The sequence below is a fragment of the Polyodon spathula genome, chromosome 10 (genome assembly GCF_017654505.1).
Source record: "Polyodon spathula isolate WHYD16114869_AA chromosome 10, ASM1765450v1, whole genome shotgun sequence".
Lineage (NCBI taxonomy): Eukaryota > Metazoa > Chordata > Actinopteri > Acipenseriformes > Polyodontidae > Polyodon > Polyodon spathula.
In genome coordinates, this window is record NC_054543.1 from 12,739,061 (window position 1) to 12,763,371 (window position 24,311).

The 24,311-nt window shown below is 34.3% G+C and overlaps 1 protein-coding gene across 1 annotated transcript; it reads left to right on the forward strand.

Moving 5' to 3' along the window:
- Window positions 1-2,209: 2,209 nt before the first annotated feature.
- On the forward strand, window positions 2,210-18,114 carry LOC121322149 (cadherin-related family member 1-like). The gene is made up of 17 exons (XM_041261704.1): window positions 2,210-2,343; window positions 2,983-3,078; window positions 4,007-4,152; window positions 4,657-4,707; window positions 5,672-5,761; window positions 6,047-6,133; window positions 6,356-6,472; window positions 6,856-6,999; window positions 7,089-7,167; window positions 7,387-7,487; window positions 7,816-8,019; window positions 9,374-9,526; window positions 9,886-10,050; window positions 10,910-10,977; window positions 12,945-13,173; window positions 15,120-15,374; window positions 17,114-18,114. The coding sequence occupies exons 1-17, from the start codon at window positions 2,283-2,285 to the stop codon at window positions 17,663-17,665; spliced, it is 2,598 nt and encodes an 865-aa protein (XP_041117638.1). The 5' UTR covers window positions 2,210-2,282; the 3' UTR covers window positions 17,666-18,114.
- The last annotated feature ends 6,197 nt before the right edge of the window (window positions 18,115-24,311 follow it).

A 24,311-nucleotide genomic window follows, 5' to 3' on the forward strand; every position in this document is an offset into this window, starting at 1 on the left:
TATGAGTGACTGGGGGGCCATATCCTGAGAACAGGCTAAAAATTGGCTGATTATAGCAGCTGCATGAGAAGAAAATACATACAGTGGTGACGTGAGAGCGACAGAACAGGTGGAGGCACCACCTCCTCTCCAATGGTTTTAGCAGCACAGTTTGTCTATATAAATTCATCCAAACTTGGTACTTTTATTTGAATATGTGTGTGTGTAACGTGCACTGGGGAAGGCAGCAGCAGTGCTGGTAGGTGATGTAATCACATATAAAGACATAAACCCGATATATGTCCCTTGCAAAGGAGCTGGCTCTTTTGTACAGCGGTATTGGCGCTATGTGCGAGAGGTCCCGGGAAACTACAGAAGGAATGAAAACTGTCCTTGGTTGACTGTAATTCCCGTACAGTGGGCCAACTAATGTAGTCAGAAGTGTAATTTGTCAGAGCAGTAACGTAATGGAACAACATACGGATGCCTTGCTCAGTGCCAGCGTATCGCCCAATACATTATGGAAGGAACCGCTGGCAAGAAAACGTTGTGTTACCAACACTTACACTTCTGTAGACATGGCATGATGTCTCTTTGTTTGTCTGCTAACATGCGGCTCAAGCAAGGTAAAAAGTTTTTGGGTGTCCTCCCTCTTTAAATGGTACTTTGCAAGTATTTTCTCATTAGATAGCTTCTCAATGATTTTACCTGCCTGTCTGTTACTGTAATTTGTGTGTGCTGATGTTCCAAGTCTGTAATTCTCTCGCTCTGTGTCGTACAGCATGCATCAGAGACGCCATTTGTTTAGCAACTGTACCCAAGAAACGCGAGAAAACTGGGTGAGACTGATCATTCGTACTTAAACGATGACTAACGAGTGGTGTGAATTTTGGTATATGGAAACACAACTATTTTCCTAGTTTAAGCTTACGATATCATACGTGCCAGATACGCATCTGTATGTGTATATAGAAACAGGCCCCAGATCTTTAGCCATGGAGACATAGACACCTATAAAACCTGAAGATTTGGGACTCTGCATGACCAGGGTTGGAGACCCCTGATATAGACTATGTCCACATAAATGTAAGCTTATTTATTTGTACCTATCTCTTTGCACAACCAAATAACTAATGTGGTATTAAACCATCATGTTTCATTTTCTTAAAAACAAAGACATGTTTAAAACAATGTGCCCTACTGCTCTTGTTAATATGAATTATAAATGTTTGCTATTTATAAAAGGTATTGAAATTGCAAAAGGTAGATTTGACATTATAAAGAATGAATTCCCGCTCAAGTGATATTTGAAGATGAATTATTACACTGTTTAACTGTTAATGATAAAAATAATATTTTGTTATAACACTGTATTATAATGTATCCACAGATATGCCAAACTGTCAACCTTTTATTATAAAAAAGTGAATGTGTGAAGAATAATTCTCAGAAGCCTGATTTCACACCTATTTATCCATGCCATGAGAGGTGTTGAATATATTTTTGTTTTGTCTTATGGTGCTGTTTAGAAATCTAACTGTCAAATTCGTTTTCTTCATTAATTCTAAATTAATCATGCAACATAATCTCTTGCCTCTGTGTATTAACTGCACATTACAAAAATTGATATACACATTCTTTAAAGTATATAGCTGCTGCTTCTTCTTCTTCTTCTTCTTCTTCTTCTTCTTCTTCTTCTTCTTCTTCTTTCTCTTTCTTTTTTTTCTTCTTCTTCTTCTTCTTCTTAATTATGTTGACAATGAATAATTATTTGCAGTAAGTTGAGGGTTTTAAATGTACTTATCTCTCAGAATGTATTTTCTTTCTTGTTGTTCATTTATTTTGTTCTGCATAATAATAATAATAATAATAATAATAATAATAATAATAATAATAAATCATAATAATAATAATAATAATAATAATGTATTTATGTATGTGTGTATGTATGTATGTATGTATATGTATGTATTATTATTATTATTATTATTATTATTATTATTATTATTATTATTATTGTACCTAACAGTAATATAATGTTAGAATTCCTAAAGTTGCATGCATTCTGCCAGCACTGGTGTCTCAGAGAAAGGTCCCCTGCTTCGCAGAAATTAATTGCTATAATTAGTGTGTAGCTGAAGTGGCTATCAATTCCAACAGAATAAAGACGTGTCATTGGATTAGCATCTCAACATCTGCTACCGCGTCTTATAGTCAGCCGAGCACACTCCAGAAAGGTACCTCAATCCCTCCCTCTTAGAAACAGCCCTACGTTTAGAGCTTATTCATTGCATTTCTTTAGCATGAAGCAGCTAAGCAATTTTGATATTTCACTCTTCCTCACTTTAATGCACGTATGTCTGGGTAAGTACGTTTTAAAATGATTATTCCATGTAAAGAGAAATACCGTATGCTAATCCTCTGTTCAATACGACTACTATACAAGGGGATATGTTAAATGTTTAATGTTCTTTTTTGTTAAACCACTGCCTACCTTTCTGTACTTAGCAAGTGAGTAATTTCAGTTTTATACATAAAGATTTGTGTCTGTATTTTGCTAATATGGATTGGATAGATTAAAGATATCAGACACTTGAACAGTTTGATGTGTGTGTGTGTTGTGTGTGTGTGTGTATTAGATATATATATATATATATATCGATAATACTATTATATATAGCTATATATATACATATGATGTTTAAATAATTCATGTTATGTATATATTAATAGTAAAATATGGCTTGTTTATCATTTTAACTTGATTGGAAGTCTAAATTCAATTAGTAAACTGCACCTAACATATTATTACTTTAATCATTTGACGTTATTGAAATAATCATTATACCCGTTACTAAAAAAAAAAAGATATTTGATTTTTTATATAATAAATTCTTATAGTTGCTAACACCATATATATATATATATATATATATATATATATATATATATATATATATATATATATATATATATATGTGTTTTTTTTTGTTTGTTTTTTAGCTCAAGCAGACTATGCCCCTTATTTTTTCAATAATGGACCCACTAGTAAGAATGGGAATATGGCATTATTCAGCCTTTCAGAAGACACAGAAATTGGTAAGAATTCACAGCAGTGTGCCTTTTATAATAATATCTATATATAGCACCTTTCCTAGTGGACCACCATCACAAAGCACTTTTACAGAGGTAGGCTGTGAACTGTGTATTATATGCAGAGTCACTTACAATAGGACATTGATTTAACATCTCATCCACAGAATGGAGCACAAGGAGATTAAGTGACTTGCTCAGGGTCACAGTGAGTCAGTCAGTGGCAGAGGTGGGATTTGACCAGTGAAGTTTTGGTTACAAGCCCTGGACTTTAACCACTGGACCACACAGCCTCCTATTTAAGTAATGCAATGCATATTCTGAGGAAAATATACACAAAGCAGCTTACGTAAACGTCACCTGACCATCACTGGCAGTCACAGTACAGGGAATGGCATAAACACCAGTCATGTAGATGTCAACAAAAATGTACAGCATGTTTGCTTTGTAATACAGTATGTGCAGAAATAAAAACATCATCTGAGTTTTTTAGTACTGGTATACAATCATACTTAATTAACATAATGACCAGTTCAATTAAAATGTAATTCTTTTTTCTTTTTTTTCATAAAAAATAATTCAATTTTTTTCATTAAAAAAAAAATAATAATTGTAATAATAACCAACTTTGAAACATATTTGAAAAACAAAATGATTTAGAATACCAGATCTTAGCAGGACTAATTCCACCATGTAAAGAAAAATTGTTTATGTTAAGTAGTTCTTAAGTAGCCATTGCTTTGTAGGAAAAAAGCTTTAAAATAACATTTTTAACATTAAAATAAATGAATATACAGTAAACCCATTTTATTCTGTGACAATAAAGACAATAGCATCATGCTCTTAAATGTACTGTACATTGAACCAGCTGTACTCTGTTGCAAAGATTTTACTTTATAATACTTAATGCTTGCTGTATGCTTGTATTTCACAGGCATGCAAGTGTATGTTCTAAATGGAACTGATCCAGAAGGGGATCCAGTGACTTTTGGCATAGCCTTTGAACCAGGGTTCAAAAATTACTTTAAAGTGGATTCTCAAACTGGAATTGTAACTTTAATAGAAGAACTCGACAGAGAAGTAAGTAAATCAACTTGAATATTTGTGAACGCTTTTCCACTCCCCCAACATCCACTACTCCAATTAACCATTATAACACGGTTACATTTCTAGATCACAGTTACCTGTTATCCACGTGAAGTGAACGCGCAATCATTTCAATAAAACCATGGACAATGAGATATAAATAACAAATAACAACATAAAAATTATCGACTAAAGTTTGCAAAAAACTGCAGATACACTCTGTTCTATAGTGCTGCAGACCATATAAATTTGAGACTTGCCTATCTCTACAGAGGATATTTAGGAAACGAGAAAATGCCACATTTACTGGAAGACTATACAACATAGAATGTGCGTTCTCTAATTTACAGATTGATGCAATATAGAAATGATTGCATTATTCAACATTGTCTAGATCTGGTATTCATACTAAGCGGGAAATGGAAAGATACAGTTAGCATGTTTCCAAACACGTCCTTGTCTAACATTACAACAGGAGTTTTTTGTTTCCTCTGGTAGGAGCTGGATGAAGTGGAGGCTCTCATCAGTATTTCAGATGGTCAGAATAAGGTAAGTGTTTTTAAGACGTTTTCCCCACATTTCAATTCAGCACACCCCTAATCTTAGGTCCAGTAGTCTAGCACTAGGTACCTACAGTTTTATTTGGACATTTGGTATCATTATAATAGAAGCTAATGGTGTTGATGAAAATATTAGACCATGTATCAGAAAACGCAAATCACAGATGACGGAGACATGCTGTATCCAATTACACAATTAGTCCTCATTTTTAGTATTTACGTTTAACATGTTCAAAAAATGAATGGATGATTCATCCCAGGTGGCAAAGCCAGGAGAGAAATCATTGTCTTCTTGGGATAAATTAAAACAGAGGATTGGGAATTTGAATATAAATTTATTACTCAAGCGATAATGGAATATATAATTACTGAAGCCTTGTTGCTAAATCCAAGCTGTTTTATACTATACAACTGTGAGGGGTCTTTTTAACATGACATGTGAAAGTTTTCTTCACACTGTTTCCGTGTACCAAAATGTGTGCTGTGCTTTAAGCCAACAAATAATATTTTTAGGACTACTTAGTGTTTAGTCACAAATGTTTTTAGGAGTTTTGCAATCCTCCCTACACTATCAATGCCATATAAATACAAAAAAAAACCCACTAGCATTGCCAATGTTTTTCATTTTGTAATTAAACATGTTACATTGTAACTACACAACCATATGTGCACTCACTGTGTTACTGCAGTGTAATTACTGTTTAGTTAGACACACAATGTAAAGTGTTCCCAAAAAGTAGATTTTTTCACAGATTAATCCATCCATTAATCTGTGTTAAACATAATATACATTATATAAGTTTAGGGCCTTTATATAAGTGTTTTAACAATTTAGAGACAGTACACTTTTGAATTCTCTGATACAGTATAGTTCTATTGTCAGGTCATGGTAACGCACATTCAGAACCACAGGGCCAAACAAAAGTAACTTATTCAAGACTATTTTATTTCAGGTGGTTGAAAAAGTAAGAATATTAGTGACAGATGCCAATGATGAAAGACCAGAGTTTGGCAACATGCCCTTTATTGTCAATGTCCCTGAGGTAAGTTGTATTGTGTGAAAGGCACAATTAATTAGGCACAATTCAGATGAAAGTCTGGCTGAATGAGTACACTATAGTTATATTAACAAAGCTCATAATTATCGTACAAGTGTATCAATAATGTTGTATGTTGCTTCAAGCAGAACTGGTCAAAATAGGTTAGAATATGACCTTGTTTAATACCAACATTGGTATGTGAAAATAATAATTGCACTATTGTGTTTAAAGACAGAAACAGTAGTTCCCTTAAAACGTAACTTTAATATTGCTCTATCTGATTGCAAGGATACACCGTCAGGAAGAAGTATATTTCAAACTCAGGCAGTGGATCGAGACAATGGTTCTGGAGGAAGTGTCACATATTATCTACAGGTATGGGGACTTATTATTTGACTTGCTAACACTTAAGTTTGAACATACAAATTCCTTAATACAATTATGCCTGTTAATAATTTAATACATCAAAATGCTTTATTTCAAACAGTGTTCTTATACTTCATTTTCAAAAACCATGCATGTATAAGCTGTATATATTTATGAACACCTCAATCAGGGCATGTAACTGTATTTAACACTTTTGTTTGTTTCTTTCAGAATACCCATAATACCAAATTTGCCATTGACAGACACAGTGGAGTGCTTCGCATTAAACCAGGAGCAGCACTAGATTATGAAAAATCAAGAATGCATTTTGTTACAGTAGTAGCCAAGGTAAACCAAATATTCTGGAAACATGCCTTTCAATGGAAGTCTATACCAACTACAAAAGAAGAGCAGGCTCTCAGCAATCCTAAACCTAGATAGTTCAGTAATAGCAACCAGGGATATTTCTAATGTGGGGTTCTGGGGTCCACAGACCCAACAGGAACATATGAAATTCCATAGTAAATTTGGTCGAATATATAACTGCACAAAAATATCACCTTTTAATTATTTATACATTTGTAAATGGGGTTCATGACTTGTTGTAAAATTTCCTCGAGTGTCTATACACTTACTTTAGGAGGATGATTCCACTCTCTATATTGTACTGTACACTTACTAGTCTGAATGCTGTGTGAGTTCTGACCTAATACATATTTATTATACCTTAGGATGGTGGTGGAAAATTCAAGGGAAAACATCAGGTGCTGTCTTCTTCAGCTACTGTAACAATCAATGTGGTAGATGTTCAGGACACTCCACCTTCCTTTGTAGGCTTGCCTTATTATGGATATGTATACGAGGACACATTATCAGTAAGTATAATGGACTTAGACACTCCCTGGCATTGTTTATTCTATATAGTGCATGGCTTTAAAATGACAAGATCCTTTCTTTTTCATAGGGATCGGAAGTCTTTACAGTAGTAGCCAATGATGGAGACAGTGGAAACCCTAATGCTATCCATTATTCCATCGTCAGTGGTATGGAAATAAATCAGTAACTTTACAGTATAATGGCATATTTATGCATCTGTTTAATAATCAGTACTTCTTTCATGGCTTTGATGTGTGTCCCCTCTTTATGCAGACTAGAAGGGATATAGTATTAATTGGAAAAATAAGAAAGATTTACAATAGAGTAATAATGATGATAAACCAATTATAAATCCAATGTTATTTTCTGACGTTTGTCTTTAACAGGAAGTGATGGTTCATTCATTATAAATAACACAAGTGGATCAATAATGGTTCTTGATTATCCAATCCATCTTAAGAAGGTGTTGTATGAACTTAAAATTCAGGTAGGTCCAATTAAGTAATGAACTGAGATATACTATGCAGTTTTAAGCTTTTACACTTACATAATACAATGCATAAAGTATGCTGTAATTATAGCATCACTGGGGATTAAGTCACTGCATAATTCAACTTTTCGTTGATTTAAATAACATGCAAAGAAAACAACAGTTCTTATAATATTAATTTGAAAGAGACATAGTTACTAAAATATCCTGTGGAGTCAGTTGCAGGTTGATGTATAGAATTATAGTATGACAAATCAATATTAAGAGCTGTTTATTGATAATATATATGTGTGTGTGTGTGTGTGTTTTCTTTTGGTTCTCAAAGGCTTCAGAAATAAGCCCAGAAGGCGATGTGGTTGCGCATGCATTTTCAACCGTAACCATTCGAGTTGTGGACTTGAACAACCACCCCCCAACATTCTATGGAGAAAATGGCCCTCAGAGCAAGTTTGAACTTACCATGTATGAACATCCACCTGAGGGAGAGATACTGAGGGGGTTAAAAATAACCGTCAATGACTCTGATCAGGTAAAACAGTTTCAGGCTCTGTTATTAAGCGCTTAGGGTACCATTTGATGAAGAACACAAAGTAATGAAACGTTTGAATGATGTTACCAATGGAACATTGGATCATCCTAGCTGGTCAAAGCTATGTTTAGCCAGAGGAAGTTAAAAAAGGACCAACATGCATTTAATCTTAAGATTAGCTGGTAATTAAAGTATTTCTCAATTGCAGACTTTAGGAGAAAAATATATTACACTATTATCGACTAATAGATTAAAGTTAACCTAATTGGCCACCAAACATACAAACTATATTAATGCTGTGATGAAAAACGAGCTTCTTAATATTACATGCTGGCAATCATGATGTAAATGATGTACCGCCAATAATATAAAACTTATATTATAGGTATTGTGCTGTATGTGAGTGAAGTATTACTGGTATTTTACTAGAAGTGCATATGGTCTCATTATTTGAGTCATTTTATTTTGGTTCAACAGTGCTTTTGTTACTGGTTTTAAAATGTAATGTAAAAATGCTCAAGGCTGTTTTTCTTTTTACACAAATTGTTTGTACACATCAGTGTTGTTATGCAACCAACTGATTAAATGAAGTAGGATAATACAAAATATGAAAGGTATAGTACTAGTATTATGAGTGCATTAGCGGATAATTTATTTTTAATGGATTAACTATCCTTGCATACCCCTGAAATAATATGTTAATGTATTTGATATCTATAACCTCAGAAATAAATAACATTGCAATTACCGTCTTCTCATTCATAATAAGGATTATGTAAAGTAGGTTGAAAAAATTCTGTTATGGTTAATCCATTTGGTTAATGGATGCATAACATGATCCAGTCATAGAGGCATGCATTCCAGTTCGGTTTCTTGCTGCATTTCAAAACTGTTGCTTCCTTTGGCCTCTGAATTAATTTAGTCACACCCCAATCCCAACTTCTCACATTCATGAATATTGAGAATGACAAATATAGTAATATAGTATTTTATTAAACATATGTTTGTAAAATATCTTCTGGTTGTTTTAAAAAATATCACATAATGGACAACATTTTAAAGCAGTTAAAAAGGGAACGGCAACTTGAATATTTTTTTTTTTTTATGAAAATAACAAGTGTCTATTGAATAATTAGTCTGCTTCAATAACTTATCTGCTAGTTATACTTAGACTAAGAAAAGGCTTTTGTCAGTATTAATAGTCCTAGGATGAATTATTGACTCAGGTATTATTGTTTAAGTTTTAAACTGCAATAACTAATTTTACAAATACCTAAAAGACAATATTTTGTGTAGTAACATAAAACATTTGTCCCACTAAATGTCTAACTGCATGTGTGTTTTATTTACCTAGGGAGCCAATGCTAAATTCAGCCTCAGGCTGGTGGGTCCATGGGGCATCTTCAGAGTTGTCCCACAAACAATATTGAATGAAGCACAAGTCACAATAATAGTGGAAAATTCTGAAGCTATAGACTATGAAAAGTACCAGTCTTTGTCCTTCAAGGTATGAATGAATGAACAGAATTCGTTTTTTTGTATTTTATTTTCACATGACTGATTTTCTTGTGAGGTATTGTGTTGTGTTATTGTGTCTCTTGGTTAGTGTCCTCTGGATGCTAAATTGAGACCACCCAACTCAATGTACTTGTTTCTTGATCTTTACTCACACCTGTGTGTTGTACAATGGCAGCACAATATCAAGATGCCTTGATTTCCTATGCACATACATGTTCTGTTTGTGGATTTCCGATGAGTTTAAAACTAAATCAAAAGTTCACACCATGGTGAATTAAAGCCCTGTGAGGTTTTCTTTTTTTTTTATAAATTAACATTGACAAATTCAATACTTTTCCACTGTTTTAGCTTCTTGCTATTGAAATAGATACTCCTGAAAAATTCAGTTCGACTGCTGATATTGTTATCCATCTGCTGGACAAAAATGACAACATTCCCCGGTTCTCTACTGACTATTACATCGCCAGAATTCCTGAAAACTCTCCTGGTGGCTCCAATGTGGTTTCTGTAACAGTAAGTATTGTCAGGGTTATATCACTTGGAATTAGGGTTGGGTTTAGAGTTAGGATAAGGGTTAGGGTTAACTTTTAACAATAACATTACCAGCTAACAGTATCCACAAGCAATTTGTGAAATGGCTTTAAGTAATCTTCCAGATGTTTTTGCTTTCATTCTGTTGTATAAACAAAAGTACTTGGTCAGTAAATGCTTAACACTTTACGTTAGTGCCAACAATAGCATCAAAATACATACTTTTCTATATGACACATTTACGCTATTAAATAGGCTTAAATCAGTGGTTATTTATTGTTGTAATTTCATTTAGTTTTGTCATTAAAAAAATGTAGTTCCAACATTTGGATTTAAAAAGTTTGAATATAGTTGTCTCTAACAGAGCTCAGTTCTCTAGAATTACTGTGGTGTTATTCCAGTCTTCAATTAGCTTACAATATAAACTCCTAGTCAGACACAGTATCTTTTTCATTTGCATTGTTGATGCTCAGCAGCAAACAAAAACCTTGTTCATACAAATAGTGGAAGTTCTGTGAGTTATACTATGCTGTGTTTTTTTTTTAAATGGCACTTGTGTCATCTAGAGCTGGTGGTGTCAACCAATATATTATCAGATATAACAATAACAAAGACAGTTACAGGCTGTTACCTAGAGATCATCAGTCCTTGTCTGAGCAACAAAATACACATTTAAAATGTTTGAAAAGAAACAGAACCATTCGCCAGGAAGCCTCCCCTTAATAATGGCTTATTACCCTGACAAAACCCTTAGCTGAACCTGCACTGGCAGCTGAATAGAGCTGGAACCAATATTGCAGTGGTATCTTTCTGTATTTATAATCTGTATTTTTAATTGCAGGCTACAGATCCGGATTCTGGGCTGTGGGGAGAGGTCAAATATTCCATCTATGGTTCTGGATCAGATCTGTAAGTAAAATTCTCAGCAACACATTTGAATAAAAGGCTGGTAAACCAGTATCTTTACATGTAAAGAAGCATATGTTTACATCATGTAGAAAAACAAAAACAAAAATTCAGCAACACACTTGCTGACAAAATGTAAACTAACTTTCATTAGTACATTCCTCTCTTTAGAATTGTGACAGCTATATGGGTACCTTGTAAAATACACTGGCTTTTCATAATATGGCAACTGTAGTGCGGTTTCTACAAAACTACAAAAAGTTAGGCAATTAAAGTGTATTTTTAAAGTTTCTTGCTGGTGGAGTTGCTCATCCACTGGGGTAACTTCCAGATAGTGTAATTGTACCAGTGTCATATTGTCACCTGGGCTCCTTGCCTGACAGAGTGAACAGGAGCGAACACAAGCCTACTGAGTCACTGTGCAACCAGAAACTTCAAAACAGCTTAATGAAAGTCCTGGAGTAAGGCTTTGCCTAATCTTGTAATTGGATGAAGAAAGACGAGCAGCGTTGTCTCACACGTAACAGGGCCAATTAACTTGAAATGTGACAGCTGGTGTTAAGAAGATTCTGCAGTTCTGTAACCAAGGAAATATGCTGTAATTTATGCACAGCTAATACCTCATAGGAGGGATGTAATTATAGAAGTGAGAAAACTAGCAGCTACAAGAAGACGCGTTAAGTCTCACAAGGAGCTAACTGCAAGAAATCAGAAATTAGAATGAAATGGTGTCAGAGCAGATGATTTTCCGTGGATAAGATGTCCTTCTCAGCATAAAGAATATGCCTAGCAAATAAACCAAATTAGTTGCATCAACAACAGAATCACACCTATTTTGCTTCTTTTCTTATATTATAAGCTCCTCAGACAGTTGTCCAGTATCAATTTCTGCTATATTAACAAGTAAAAGCGTTTTTTTCTGTATTATTATTATTATTATTATTATTATTATTATTATTATTATTATTATACTGATCACAATTAAGACATTTCTGATTCATAAAATTACTTGCCTACTGCTATAATTAACGAATTTCCTTTAAAACTAACAAAAGGCGTCCATATTGCTATTCATAAAAGGATCTGAGCCAACGGGCAACTGTCAAAAACCACTTTATGAATGGGTATACAGTCGTTCAAGAATGAAAGTCTGCCTTTTTTTGATGACATAATCAGCATTATTGATGTTCCCTGGGTGACGACTGGTAGCTGTTGCAAAAAATAAAATGGAATCCACCGACAGTAGCCTACTACCAAAACCCGAGTCTGGAGCTACCAGTCACAGGCAGATTGCAAAACCTGATTCCGATGCCCCCATTACGTCTACAAAAAATTCAGGACATGTCATAATTTAGAAAAAAAGGTATTTTTTAAATAAATACTTTGTTTTTTCGTTTTGCTTGGCAATGCTGGTATACACAATGCCATATGCACACATAAGATGCCATATGCACAGTAGGAGGATGTTTGAGTAATAATAATAATAATAATAATAATAATTTTGAAAAACTTTAAATGTTAATCTTACAAATTATCAATTATTTTCAATTATTATTATTATTATTATTATTATTATTATTATTATTATTATTATTATTATTATTATTATTAATAATAAACCCTGCTTGAAGCAGGGAATCAATCAGGGGAAAGTTTGTGTATATGAATTAGTAAAAGTTTCACACTGTGCACAAAATGGATGGTTTTGTAATGTACAAAAAAAAAAGGACTCCCTTTCAGATGAGTGTTTTTTGCAATACCATGCAAGTCCAAATTTTCCACCAACCGCATCAGCAGCACTGGTATAAGAACATAAGAACATAAGAAAGTTTACAAACGAGAGGAGGCCATTTGGCCCATCTTGCTTGTTTGGTTGTTAGTAGCTTAATTGATCCCAGAATCTCATCAAGCAGCTTACTGTAAAAATGAAATAATTGGATGTATTATTTTGTACACTTCTTCTATTCTAGGTTTCTTATTCACTCATCAACAGGAATCATCTATTCACAGCCATGGGCAACACTAGATGCAGAGCTGAAATCTAAGTACAATTTTTATGTGAAGGCAGAAGATACAGAAGGGAAATATAGCTTGGCTGAGGTCTTTGTAACAGTTCTGGACATGAATGACCACTCCCCTGAGTTTAACGAAAACATCCTTGAGAAGACTATGATTATCGGGGCACCAGTGCAAATAGAGGTGTGGAAGGTTTTTTTCACATAATTTCATAACATGGCAGGCATTCTATGTATAATGTGTGTGCCAGAATACTATAACCCAATTACACTGCACACCTTGTGAATAAGGTGCAACCTGTATATAACACACATAAATATGTAAAAAGGAGTGCCTTGTATATTGAAAATTACAGGAGGTTCAGAGGTAGTATTTTAGAGCAAAAGTCCTACCGTAAATTTAAGAACATATCATTTACCTCATGCATTAGCTGCATGACTGAGCAGCTTTGTATTGTATCCAGTAACATACACACCAGAGTTGTCAACTGATCAGGGATAATCCTAACATTTAACCTCTATTTTGAGGTCCCAAGATCAACTCCCGATAACGGCAACTGTGGGTGGTAGGGTTGTGTGATGGAATAAACAACACAAGTCCCAGGAGTTTAGTGCAACAAACAGTGTAATCTTACTTTCAAACGTGTGGTTATGAAACATTACATTATTACATTATACACACACACACACACGCAAGTTATTTACAAATATATACAAATAACAACAATCCCCAGTCTAGCCGTTCTTTCTAGCATGGTAATGCATTTTCCCAACTTTTTGCTCTGGGCAACAGCTTACAGCTATTAATGTAGGGGCCTGGGTCAAGCATTTTAACATATTGAAGGGCCCCTGACAGTCCGTGGTCCATTTTACTTTTTCAGATGCGCTTTTCTTTGTCAGGTCAGTAAAGGGGGCTGCCACCATGGCGAAGTTGGGAATAAACCACCTGTAATATCCTGCCACTCCTAACACTGTCCTGACCTGGTGTGTCGTCTTGGGAATGGGGGCTTCCAACAGTGCTTGTACCTTATTTATAATTGGTTTCACTATCCCCCTTCCCAAGGTGCACTTACCCACTTTAGCCATGAGACCGGCTTTCCTTATGGATGTCAGTACTGCTGCCAGCCTCTGTAGGTTCTCCGTCCATGCCAAGCTATAGCAGCCGCGTACTCCCTATGAGGCTGGAGTAGCCTGTCCATAAGTCATTGAAAGGTTACTGGTGCTCTATGTAGACCAAAGGACATTGTGAGAAATTGGAAAAGACTTTTCACGGGAAGTTAGTGCAATGGTATTTGCCAATACCCTTTAGTCAGATCGAGCGGCGATATAAACTGTGCCGATCCTAGTCGATCCAGCAGATCATCTGTCCGGGTCATGGGGTATGCATCGAACTTAGAATGGGAATTAACCTTTCTAAAATCGACACAGAAGCAAATGGTTCTGTCCGGTTTAGTTACCAACTCTTCCCAACTGGACCACTCCCTCCTCGACAGCTCAATAACGCCAACTCTAGCATAGCCTCCACCTCCCTCTTTACCATATTCCTCTGTCGTTCTGGTACCCGACACGTTCTTTCTTTCAGCCTCACCCTCACTGAATTTGAGCGTTTACGTTAGAACTCCGCTCTTGAGCCTGCTGGGACTGAAATGTGAGAGGGAGGTGTGCATGATGGAATAAACAACACAAGTTTCAGGAGTTTAATGCAACAAACAGTGCATTCTTATTTTCTAACGTGTGCTCATGAAACAAACAAACACACACATGAAACAAACAAACATACATACATATATATATATATATATATATATATATATATATATATATATATATATATATATATATATATATATATATAATAACAAAATCTTTTTTGTTGACAATCCCCTGTCCAGCCGTACTTTCTAGCATGGTAACGCGTTCGCTTACCAATGGTTTGTTTTGCCACTTGTCAGTTAGGGAAAACACAACACCATCGTCATATCTCTTTGCATTACCATCCAGCACTGCACATGTCCAAATTTTGCTTCCAACCGTGATCACAAAATGCAGCTTTGCTTGATTAGGTAAGAGATTGGCCTGACCTAACGCATCTTAAAGAACACTTTCTAATGCCTTTCTTCATGTCCCCAGGCAATAGATGACGATGCAGAGGAGCCTAACAACGTTGTTCAATATTCTATAATGCAATCAGATCCAGATAATATTTTTGACATAAACATAGACACCGGAGAGATCAAGCTGAAATCTTACATCAAGTCAATGGACATCGTTCAGAACATTACAAAGCAAAAGGATTGCAAGTGGTCGGTGGTGGTCCAGGCTAAAGACAGAGGCTCACCATCCTTCAGCACCACTGCTGTGGTGAAGATTGACATCACAGAGGCGGTAAGATTATGTCAAGTGTAGCCCAGATAACACTGCTAGACTCAGATGCTGTAGAAGCAAATTCTTAATACACAGGAGAAAAGAAGAGGGAGAGAGAGAGCAAAAATGCTACTGCGGTAGTAATACAAAAAAATCTATACTGTGTAAGGAATGCCATTCATTATGGTATTTTATGCTATTGTATAGCTAGATTCTATGTAATCCCACTTAAGCCCTCTGTTGCTCTTAAATATTTGCTAAATAATCTAGTGTTTTGGATGTTTTCACCCCTTTAGTTTAAGTAGGACACAAGATACGCAGAGGTATTTGCATTGGACATATCTGTGTATCAGTTTTTTTTTCTTTTTTTAACTTTTAACTTTTAACATTAACTTATTAACTCTTGCCTACTGTAATTATCAGTTATCAGCTCATTCCTTCCTACTTTCCAGACTGAGGTCTGAACTAAATCCAAGTTTATGCCGCCACCATAAGTTTGATTTCAATCAGACCCCAGTCGAATTAAGTTGAAAACTTGTATGCATTTTCTCTCAGTGGAATAGTTGCTTTTCTTGTTAAGTTGTTTCCATGTTGTATTATTTACAGATCAAATCACGGGTAAAAACATACTTAACGGGCCTCCAAAAGCATCCTTGGAAAGCGATTGTGATTTGTATGGCCACAGTCATATCCAGCATTGCATTAACAGTTGTTATTTCTACTCTCATGTATTGGAAAGCTGTGAAAAGATCTCAAATCCATCCAAAGGGCAGGATCGGAAGAATTATCCGGAGGCCCTATCCATAATGTTTTCCTTCAGTCCACTTTACTCATTCATTTGTCCTTAATATGTCATTGCGATGGTTCTATATTGGAGAGAGGAACTTTGTTTTTTCATTATGTTCTGATACATGTTTTGTCTGTAAAAGAGTACAGGAGCATGCTTTTAAAAAAATATAATAAACAGATGGGTTTTCAGTGTACAAAGAATTCTTACAATTTCCACTAATGTGTTTAAGTGAATTCTAAATTCAGGGTTTGTAAGATGTTTTGCATGGTAATTATTATCAGTATTTTAGATTTTCTAAAATGTAAAATGTATACAAACTGTATTTATATTTTATATATTTGAGTATAACTCCACACTGTATATATTATATATATATATATATATATATATATATATATATATATATATATATATATATATATATATAGATATAGATAGATAGATAGATAGATAGATAGATAGATAGATAGATAGATAGATAGATAGATAGATAGATTTTAAAAACTATGTAATTCTATCAATAGATAATGTCACTGAAAACCTTGCTGGCTATGTATTACATAAAACCAGATATATAAAATGACATACATTTAAAGAAATATATATTAATTATTATTATTGATAGACAAGGGCATTTGAATTGTTTTCCTTTCAGTGTTACAGCATCAAAACAGCATAAGTCAAGATTAAGCCATCTCTCAAACTACTGTGAGACACAACCTTTGTCAAACCTTATAATATGATAGCGGTCCCAATTTGACAACACATTAATAAACCAACATTGTACATAGCAATACAAATTCAACCTACATATGCTGTATAATAGCAAAACAAAGAGATTTCTTTTGTTCAAAATCCAGTCCAAATATATGTAAGTCTTCAAATGACTATTGTGGACAAATGAAGATGAATTTATTTTTTCTCAGTCCTATGGACTTGTGATATGTGTTCTCTTTGTGCTCTTTTACAGACTCAGCTCAAGGGGCCTATGGCAGCCTTTTTATTTCAAAGTAGGGATAATCCCATGAAAGCCCTAGGCGTGCTCGCTGGCATCATTTGCGTTATGGTACTCATAACAGTCTTGATCTCCACTGCAATATTCATGCGCAACAAAAAAAACAACAGGATCATACCTGCCCGGCACATCATTAAAAAGAGGCCCAAAGACTATCGCTCAAGGACAGTCAGGACTGGGTGGTTAAAATTCAAAAGCTACAACAGCCCTTCCGAGAAGTTTGTTGCTGAGGATCCGGAGCAGAACAGGGAGAATCTGAACTGCAACAACAACATGCAGCTGCCCTCGCCACTCCCATGTGCCCCTGCCTTGCCCCCACCGCCCCTGTATCTGCCCAAACAAAACAAGCTAGAGTGGAGTGTGCCTACAGTGTCAGGGTCTGTGGCATCCAAATCCAAGAGGCAGTCACGTGAAAACCATGGCCCCAGTGTGAGCTCTGCGCTGGTGTCTGAGCTCAAGATGAAGCTGGAGAAAAAGATGATGGAGAGCAACAGTTCTCGCTATTAATCATAATCATGTGTTTCTTTAAAATGTTGCACATGGTGCCCTTCGTGTGAGTCAGTGTGCAAGTCAAATGCTTCCTTGAAAGGAACTAAAATACAAAAGAACTTATCATAATATATTTCGTATTTTGTATTTATTTATTTCAAGGGAGCTGGCTCTATTTCCTTATAAGATTAACAGCCTTCTTGGAACTGTCTCCAGGGAGAATGGTGTTGACTGATGAGTTTGCTTAACTTTCCAAAGAGGAAACTATTGTTTGTTTTTTTAGTACAGTTTATAATGTGCACATTAAGTTATTTTATGAAAATATGCTAGGCAGCATTTTACTGTTGAAAGATGATTCAGAACTATGAAAGTAGTTTTTTTTTTTTATGTAAAAAGATCTGTAGGAGGAATAGAGAGTTTAGTAATGCTTTATTTTGTATGGCATAAACAAGCATTTAAGTGATATGCAAATACCCATTTATTAAAAGTTAATTTGCATTTAAATAAAAAAAGCTAATATAATAATAATAATAATAATAATAATAATAATAATAATAATAATAATAATAATAATCTGCTGTAGGGGTGCTTGTGTTTACGCACTATTAGACTGCTATTGAATTTTTATAAATATTCCATATTTATATTAATTAAAACGTATATTGGTAGTTTCCTGGTCCAACATATATTTAAGACCGAAAAAGCTATGTTTGTTAGGTTTTAGAATATTACTGATATCTGTGTAATTTGATTATATTCCCCTATTACTCATGTATTAACATGGAACTGAACTTAATGACCTATTGTTTTGCCAGCAAAATGAAGCATTGTCAAGATGAGCGTTACGCTTTCTAGCTCAGTGTTTGAGTATTTTTTTTTTTTTTTTTTTTTTTATGTTTTTGCAATACGTATTGTCAAGCTTTCATTTTCCTTTACACGGGGGATGTTATTGTTGCTTTACTTTGGCTTGGATTGTAGTCATTTGAATGGCATCCAATTTAAACACAATGTCTAAAACAAATATTTAAACCAAACTAGAAAACATTATTTCTTGTAAAGATGGCAAAGCTTAATCGTGTAATAGCCAAGTTGTGTGGCTCATGTCTTGTCTCTGTGGAGGTAGAGTGCAAGTGTAGCTTTTACACGACAGTGCCATCTTCTGGATCAAACAGGAATATGCACATGCTGCAAATAAAAATGTATTGGCAAGTGGAAGGGACATGTGAAACAAAGATGTTTCAAATAATATAAAGAGAAAATTAATTAAATACAGAGTCTATCTAAATAGCAGGGTCATTTTTGCTATATTTAATGATTTAAAATAGTTTGTTTTTTTTGTTCTACAAAGAAAACGCGATTGCTATCCAATGAGGTACCATATCAATTTTGATTAAAGATAAACTAAAACCAAATCTATAAAGAGCATCGTATTATTAACCATAGCTAATCTCTTTTACAAAAATGACATGGTTCTAATCATATTTAAATGTACCACCTCTAATGATTAATAAATAATAAATCCAATGGTGAATCCAATGGTGAAGCTTGAACCAAATTAATGTGGTCTGTACCAAAATTTAAAAAACAAGCAAATTATGAGTAGGCAGGTTATGCTATTTTGTTTCATAAAGTGTATTCTGTAAGGTAATAGTAAAATACTCATCACCACGAACAAAAAAAAAATAAGATTTTATTATAAGTACTGTTAAACAAAGTGATAACAAAGCAACGTTAGCTGTAGCCCAGTCCTTCACAGCTTCTTTGTATTTTATGCCAATTCTGTGTATTAATATTATGGTATGTAAATGTAAACAGTTCAAATTGTTAACTTATTAGTCTTAAACAATTCCAAATTAACCGAGCATTTTATCTAGTGGAAAGTTTTAAAGTCAATAAAATACATTATTTAAACAAATTATATCCAATGCTTTAAAAGTAAACTTTTACTCTATTAGCAATAGCAACACTGTCAGTATATTGTTTTTTGATCGGTGTTGGTTTGTTGCTTCTTAAAACGTGCAGTAAAACAATCTTTATATAAGTATACATATAAGTGTAAATGCTTATACATAAAACGTAGTTGCGCTAATTCTGTATAAGTAACATTAGCAGTTTGTTTTTAATTGTCATAAAACATTTTTTTAAAAATTGTAATGTTTAGTAATGCATTTGGAACAATACGTGATGTTTGTACAGTGTCCGTATCGGTTGGCAGCCAATTTCCTCATCTTTCCTTTGTGATTAACAGAAAGGCCCAGACATCCCAGAGAATATGACAGGATGCTACGGAAGTCTTAGGGAATGTTACAGCTGTACCTTATGCTACTGGTGATTAATGAAGTCTTCCAAGAGAGCTGAGCCATAGAATCAACCATATATAATGTTGTTTTCAGTCCATTCTTCTTCTTCTTCTTCTTCTTCTTCTTCTTCTTCTTATTATTATTATTATTATTATTATTATTATTATTGTTGTTGTTGTTGTTGTAATATTCAGAGCTACCTTACTAGTCAGAATCAAGTTTAGGGGGTCATAAACAAAAATAAAAAAATAGAATGCTGCCTGAAAGGAACATTTAGCACTTAAGTCAGTAACTGGAGGGAGCTGTGTGGTGTTCTCAGGATTTCAATTAAACAACTATAGATTTAAATCAGTGAACAGATCTCAAGATTGCAATATATATGGTGATTCTGTTCTTTAATTTTTTAAATCTAATTTCTAAGACATTTATTTACATGTACATTACCTGCTGAATGTACATCAATTTTGCCACAGTATATAGCATATTACTTCCTATATACTGTAAACTTAAAGATATCATTCTAGCAACATTTCCAATATCTTTAGTACATTACCTTCCTTTTGTTGTAATATTTATATCTGTACATTTTTTTAAAACTTGTAAATAGCTGCATGCCCATTTTTCAGTGTTTACTATATGTGACATTATTGTTAATTGTGTTGTATACATAGTGAGCATAATGTGTTTATATCACGAGGAGTCTCAATTGCCATTTAAAACTACAGGCTGTAAAATGGAATACTGCATATTCAATGAAAAAACAAAATGAAAAAAGGTTGTAACCAGCTTAACATTGACGTGTATCTTTCAGTGTTGTGTTTATTTCTATTATATTGTTTTGATAAATAAAATATATGATTATAACTGAGCAGAGATTTAAAGCAAAGGGTGTTGGAATGGTAGTAGGTAAAGAATGGAAGATAAGAGTTACACTTATCATGACCAGTATTTCCAGCATACTGCAGCTTGCATTTATATAAATTACATTCAGATTGTGCCTTACATTTTACTGTTGGATCTGGGAGCTTTCAACCTGCTGTATGTCCTATATGATGGAATGGCAGCCAGACTCTATTGATATGGAATAATCAGTTATCTGGTTTGGGGGTGAAAAAATTACTGCACCCATGAAACTTAAAAATGATTTATATTTTACACAAAAGATTATACACAATTACTAACAGGGGGGGGGGGGGGGGGGGGGGGGGGGGGTGTGGGGGGGGGGGGGGGGGGGGGGGGCTAAAATATGTGGTTTTTCACGTCGACATCCTCTGTAAAAATTTCCCTAGGTTTGTTTTATTTTGAAAAATGGTTTACCAAATCATGGTACCTAATGGGGGGGTCTGAAATTTTATATATATATATATATATACACACATATACAGCTCTGGAAAAAATTAAGAGACCACTGCAAAGTTATCAGTTTCTCTGGTTTTACTATTTATAGGTATGTGTTTGGGTAAAATGAACATTTTTGTTTTATTCTATAAACTACTGACAACATTTCTCCCAAATTCCAAATAAAAATATTGTCATTTAGAGCATTTATTTGCAGAAAATGACAACTGGTCAAAATAACAAAAAGATGCAGTGTTGTCAGACCTCGAAACATGCAAAGAAAATAAGTTCATATTCATTTTTAAAGCTAAAGTTAAAACATTAGCATTGTGTTGTTTAAATGCTCTAAATGACAATATTTTTATTTGGAATTTGGGAGAAATGTTGACAGTAGTTTATAGAATAAAACAAAAATGTTCATTTTACCCAAACACATACCTATAAATAGTAAAACCAGAGAAACTGATAATTTTGCAGTGGTCTCTTAATTTATTATATATATATATATGAGAGAGAGAGAGAGAGAGAGAGAGAGAGAGAGAGAGAGAGAGAGAGAGAGAGAGAGCGTGTATTATATGTACCCACGTGTTGCTACAACTATAAAGTCTGTTTCAAAGCTACTTTCAAAATGGCCATTCTAGTGCACGAGGGTTTGAGATCTGTCCTCTAAATCACTGCAGGAAAAAAAACCATAAGTGCTGTGGCTTTTCTTTTAGATACCACATCATGGGTCGTTATTGCTGTGTTACCTGTTTGACCCTTACACTATCAGTGCACTAGAGTGGCCATTTTGAAAACAGCTTTGAAACAGACTTAAAAGGTATGTGTTTAAATTTGTCGGGATGTTAACAATGAAAAGAAATGACAGGTACATTATTTAAACAGTTGCAGCAACACGTGGGGATGTGTAACGCTTTTTCAGAACCCTGCTACTTACTCTTGAATACATGATATATGTTCTCAGCTTATTTCTTTTATGCTTTTCCATGTATTTAATATGTATTTCCAGGAGACCTGCACGTTCCATGAACCAAACTGGAGTAAGTTTAGAGGCGGGGCACATACCAGCTACAACACACACCACAAGTGTCTTTACTATGCAAAACAGTCAGACTCTTCTACATTCGTAAAACTATTGCTATAAGTCTTAGCACACCGACAGGGGTCAGAATCAGCAACAGCATTACACAACACTGCCTGTTACACATTCAAACTCTCCTCATGTCATACTGTCTTTATCCTAATGGCAACTGTCTACCTTACTTAACCAATACTGATATAAAGGTTACCATTCTGTAAAAAATAGAAGCTACTTCTCAAAGTTATATCCACTAAAAGACTTTTGAAGGACATTGACAATGTAGTTTTCGAAAATAAAATCTGATGACAATATCTAGCATGTCTGAGAAACTAGATAAAGCCACATTCTTTATAGGGCACAGAATGCAAGCTACCTTCACATATACAATATCTTAACACACTTAGGACCATACCAAACAGGTTATATAATTGAAAGGGACATATTTGGCATATCATTGTTAAAACAGAATATCATCAGGTTATTTTGCCAACTTTTTTTTTACATCGTTATTATGAGTTAACACACATGAATTTAAAATCGTTTTTTGCTGGATATCATTTTTGAGGATGAAGTGTGTGAGCAAAAGAAAAATAATAAAAGTATTTTGTACAGCTAAATATTTTATTCTTTAAACCACCAGCTTGTTTAGTCAAACCACATACTGTATAAATAAGACTTTTTTGGGTATAGATTGCTTAGAATTTTGATTTCTTATCACTTAGTGTCAGCAAAAAATGATTCTCTTATGCTCCCCTCTTAATCGGGAAAAAAAAAAAGACAAATGGGTCAGCAGCTTGAACAGTTTCGATCTTTGGGAAGAACATCTACTGTAAACTTACCAATTGAAGAAAATAAATGAAATGGAAGGAGGGCGTGCTGCATTAACCAGGGGAGGATTACTGATGGAAGCAGAAGAGATTTACGAAGTGCTGTGGGTTACACCAATAATAGATTGCCATGGAATTGAAATCAGAGCTCTGTTTGGGTTATACCTCCAAAAATAAAAATGGCACAAGATTTGTGTGACAAAACGCAGGATCACAGGGATACAGTGCTAGGCTGCGAGCAAGCAATCCAGGGTTTGTAATACCAACCAAAATGGTAAAGAATGCATTAAATAGATGGAGCTAAAACGCTGGTGAAACACATAGATACTGTCTTGTGGCTAACAGTGTTACAGTGCATTACGCAGACCCACAAATTGACATTAAAACAGTAATTGTACAACCCACAAATTAAAACATATTAACGGGCAATGTAAAAAACGTACACTTTGGGTATGTACAGAATTTGTTTGCTCAAACATTATTGCATCTGTTCAGACTACTTCATAAAAGCATAATACCTAAAATGATCCAGACTGCTTTTAGGTATATATAGATGATTGGAAACAGGAAATCATAATCTGCTTACCACTATTCCTATTTATGTACGTACAACAGTTGATTATATATTAATCCCCTTTCTAATTGTTTTGAATGGAAAACAAATATGCAAGTACAGGCATTTGGCAATCATGCAAATGCACATGTGTGTATGGAATGATAGTAAGGAAATGGCTTACAATATTTTGTCTTGTATCTCTGTGGTAATCATTTTTTCATTCAGTAAGTATGCAAAAGCTTAATAACATGGCTGTTGTAAATGTTTAATCCCATAATATCATGGTATTACTCTTCTGGAGCTGAAGCACCCTAATCAAATAGTTGCAGTGAAAGCTCTAGCCCTGTCTCAATAAAACTGAATGGGGAGTAAATGCTGTTGCAGCCTCTGGCTTCATTCTTTTTGTTTCTGGTATGTTTCACTGGTTACAAACTAAAAATAGAAACACTCTTTATGTGTCATGCTTTATTCAGAAAAAAAAAAGTTTAAATTAATACATACATTTTCATTTTAATTTGTTTGGATGAAACAGAATCAAATAATAAAAAGCATTGTGTGCAAT

Coding starts and splice junctions, on each gene's coding strand:
- LOC121322149 (XM_041261704.1), top strand. CDS start 2,283: ATGAAGCAGCTAAGCAATTTTGATATTTCACTCTTCCTCACTTTAATG. Junction 6,473..6,855: donor TTGTTACAGTAGTAGCCAAG/GTAAACCAAATA, acceptor ATTATACCTTAG/GATGGTGGTGGAAAATTCAA. Junction 10,978..12,944: donor TATGGTTCTGGATCAGATCT/GTAAGTAAAATT, acceptor CTTCTATTCTAG/GTTTCTTATTCACTCATCAA.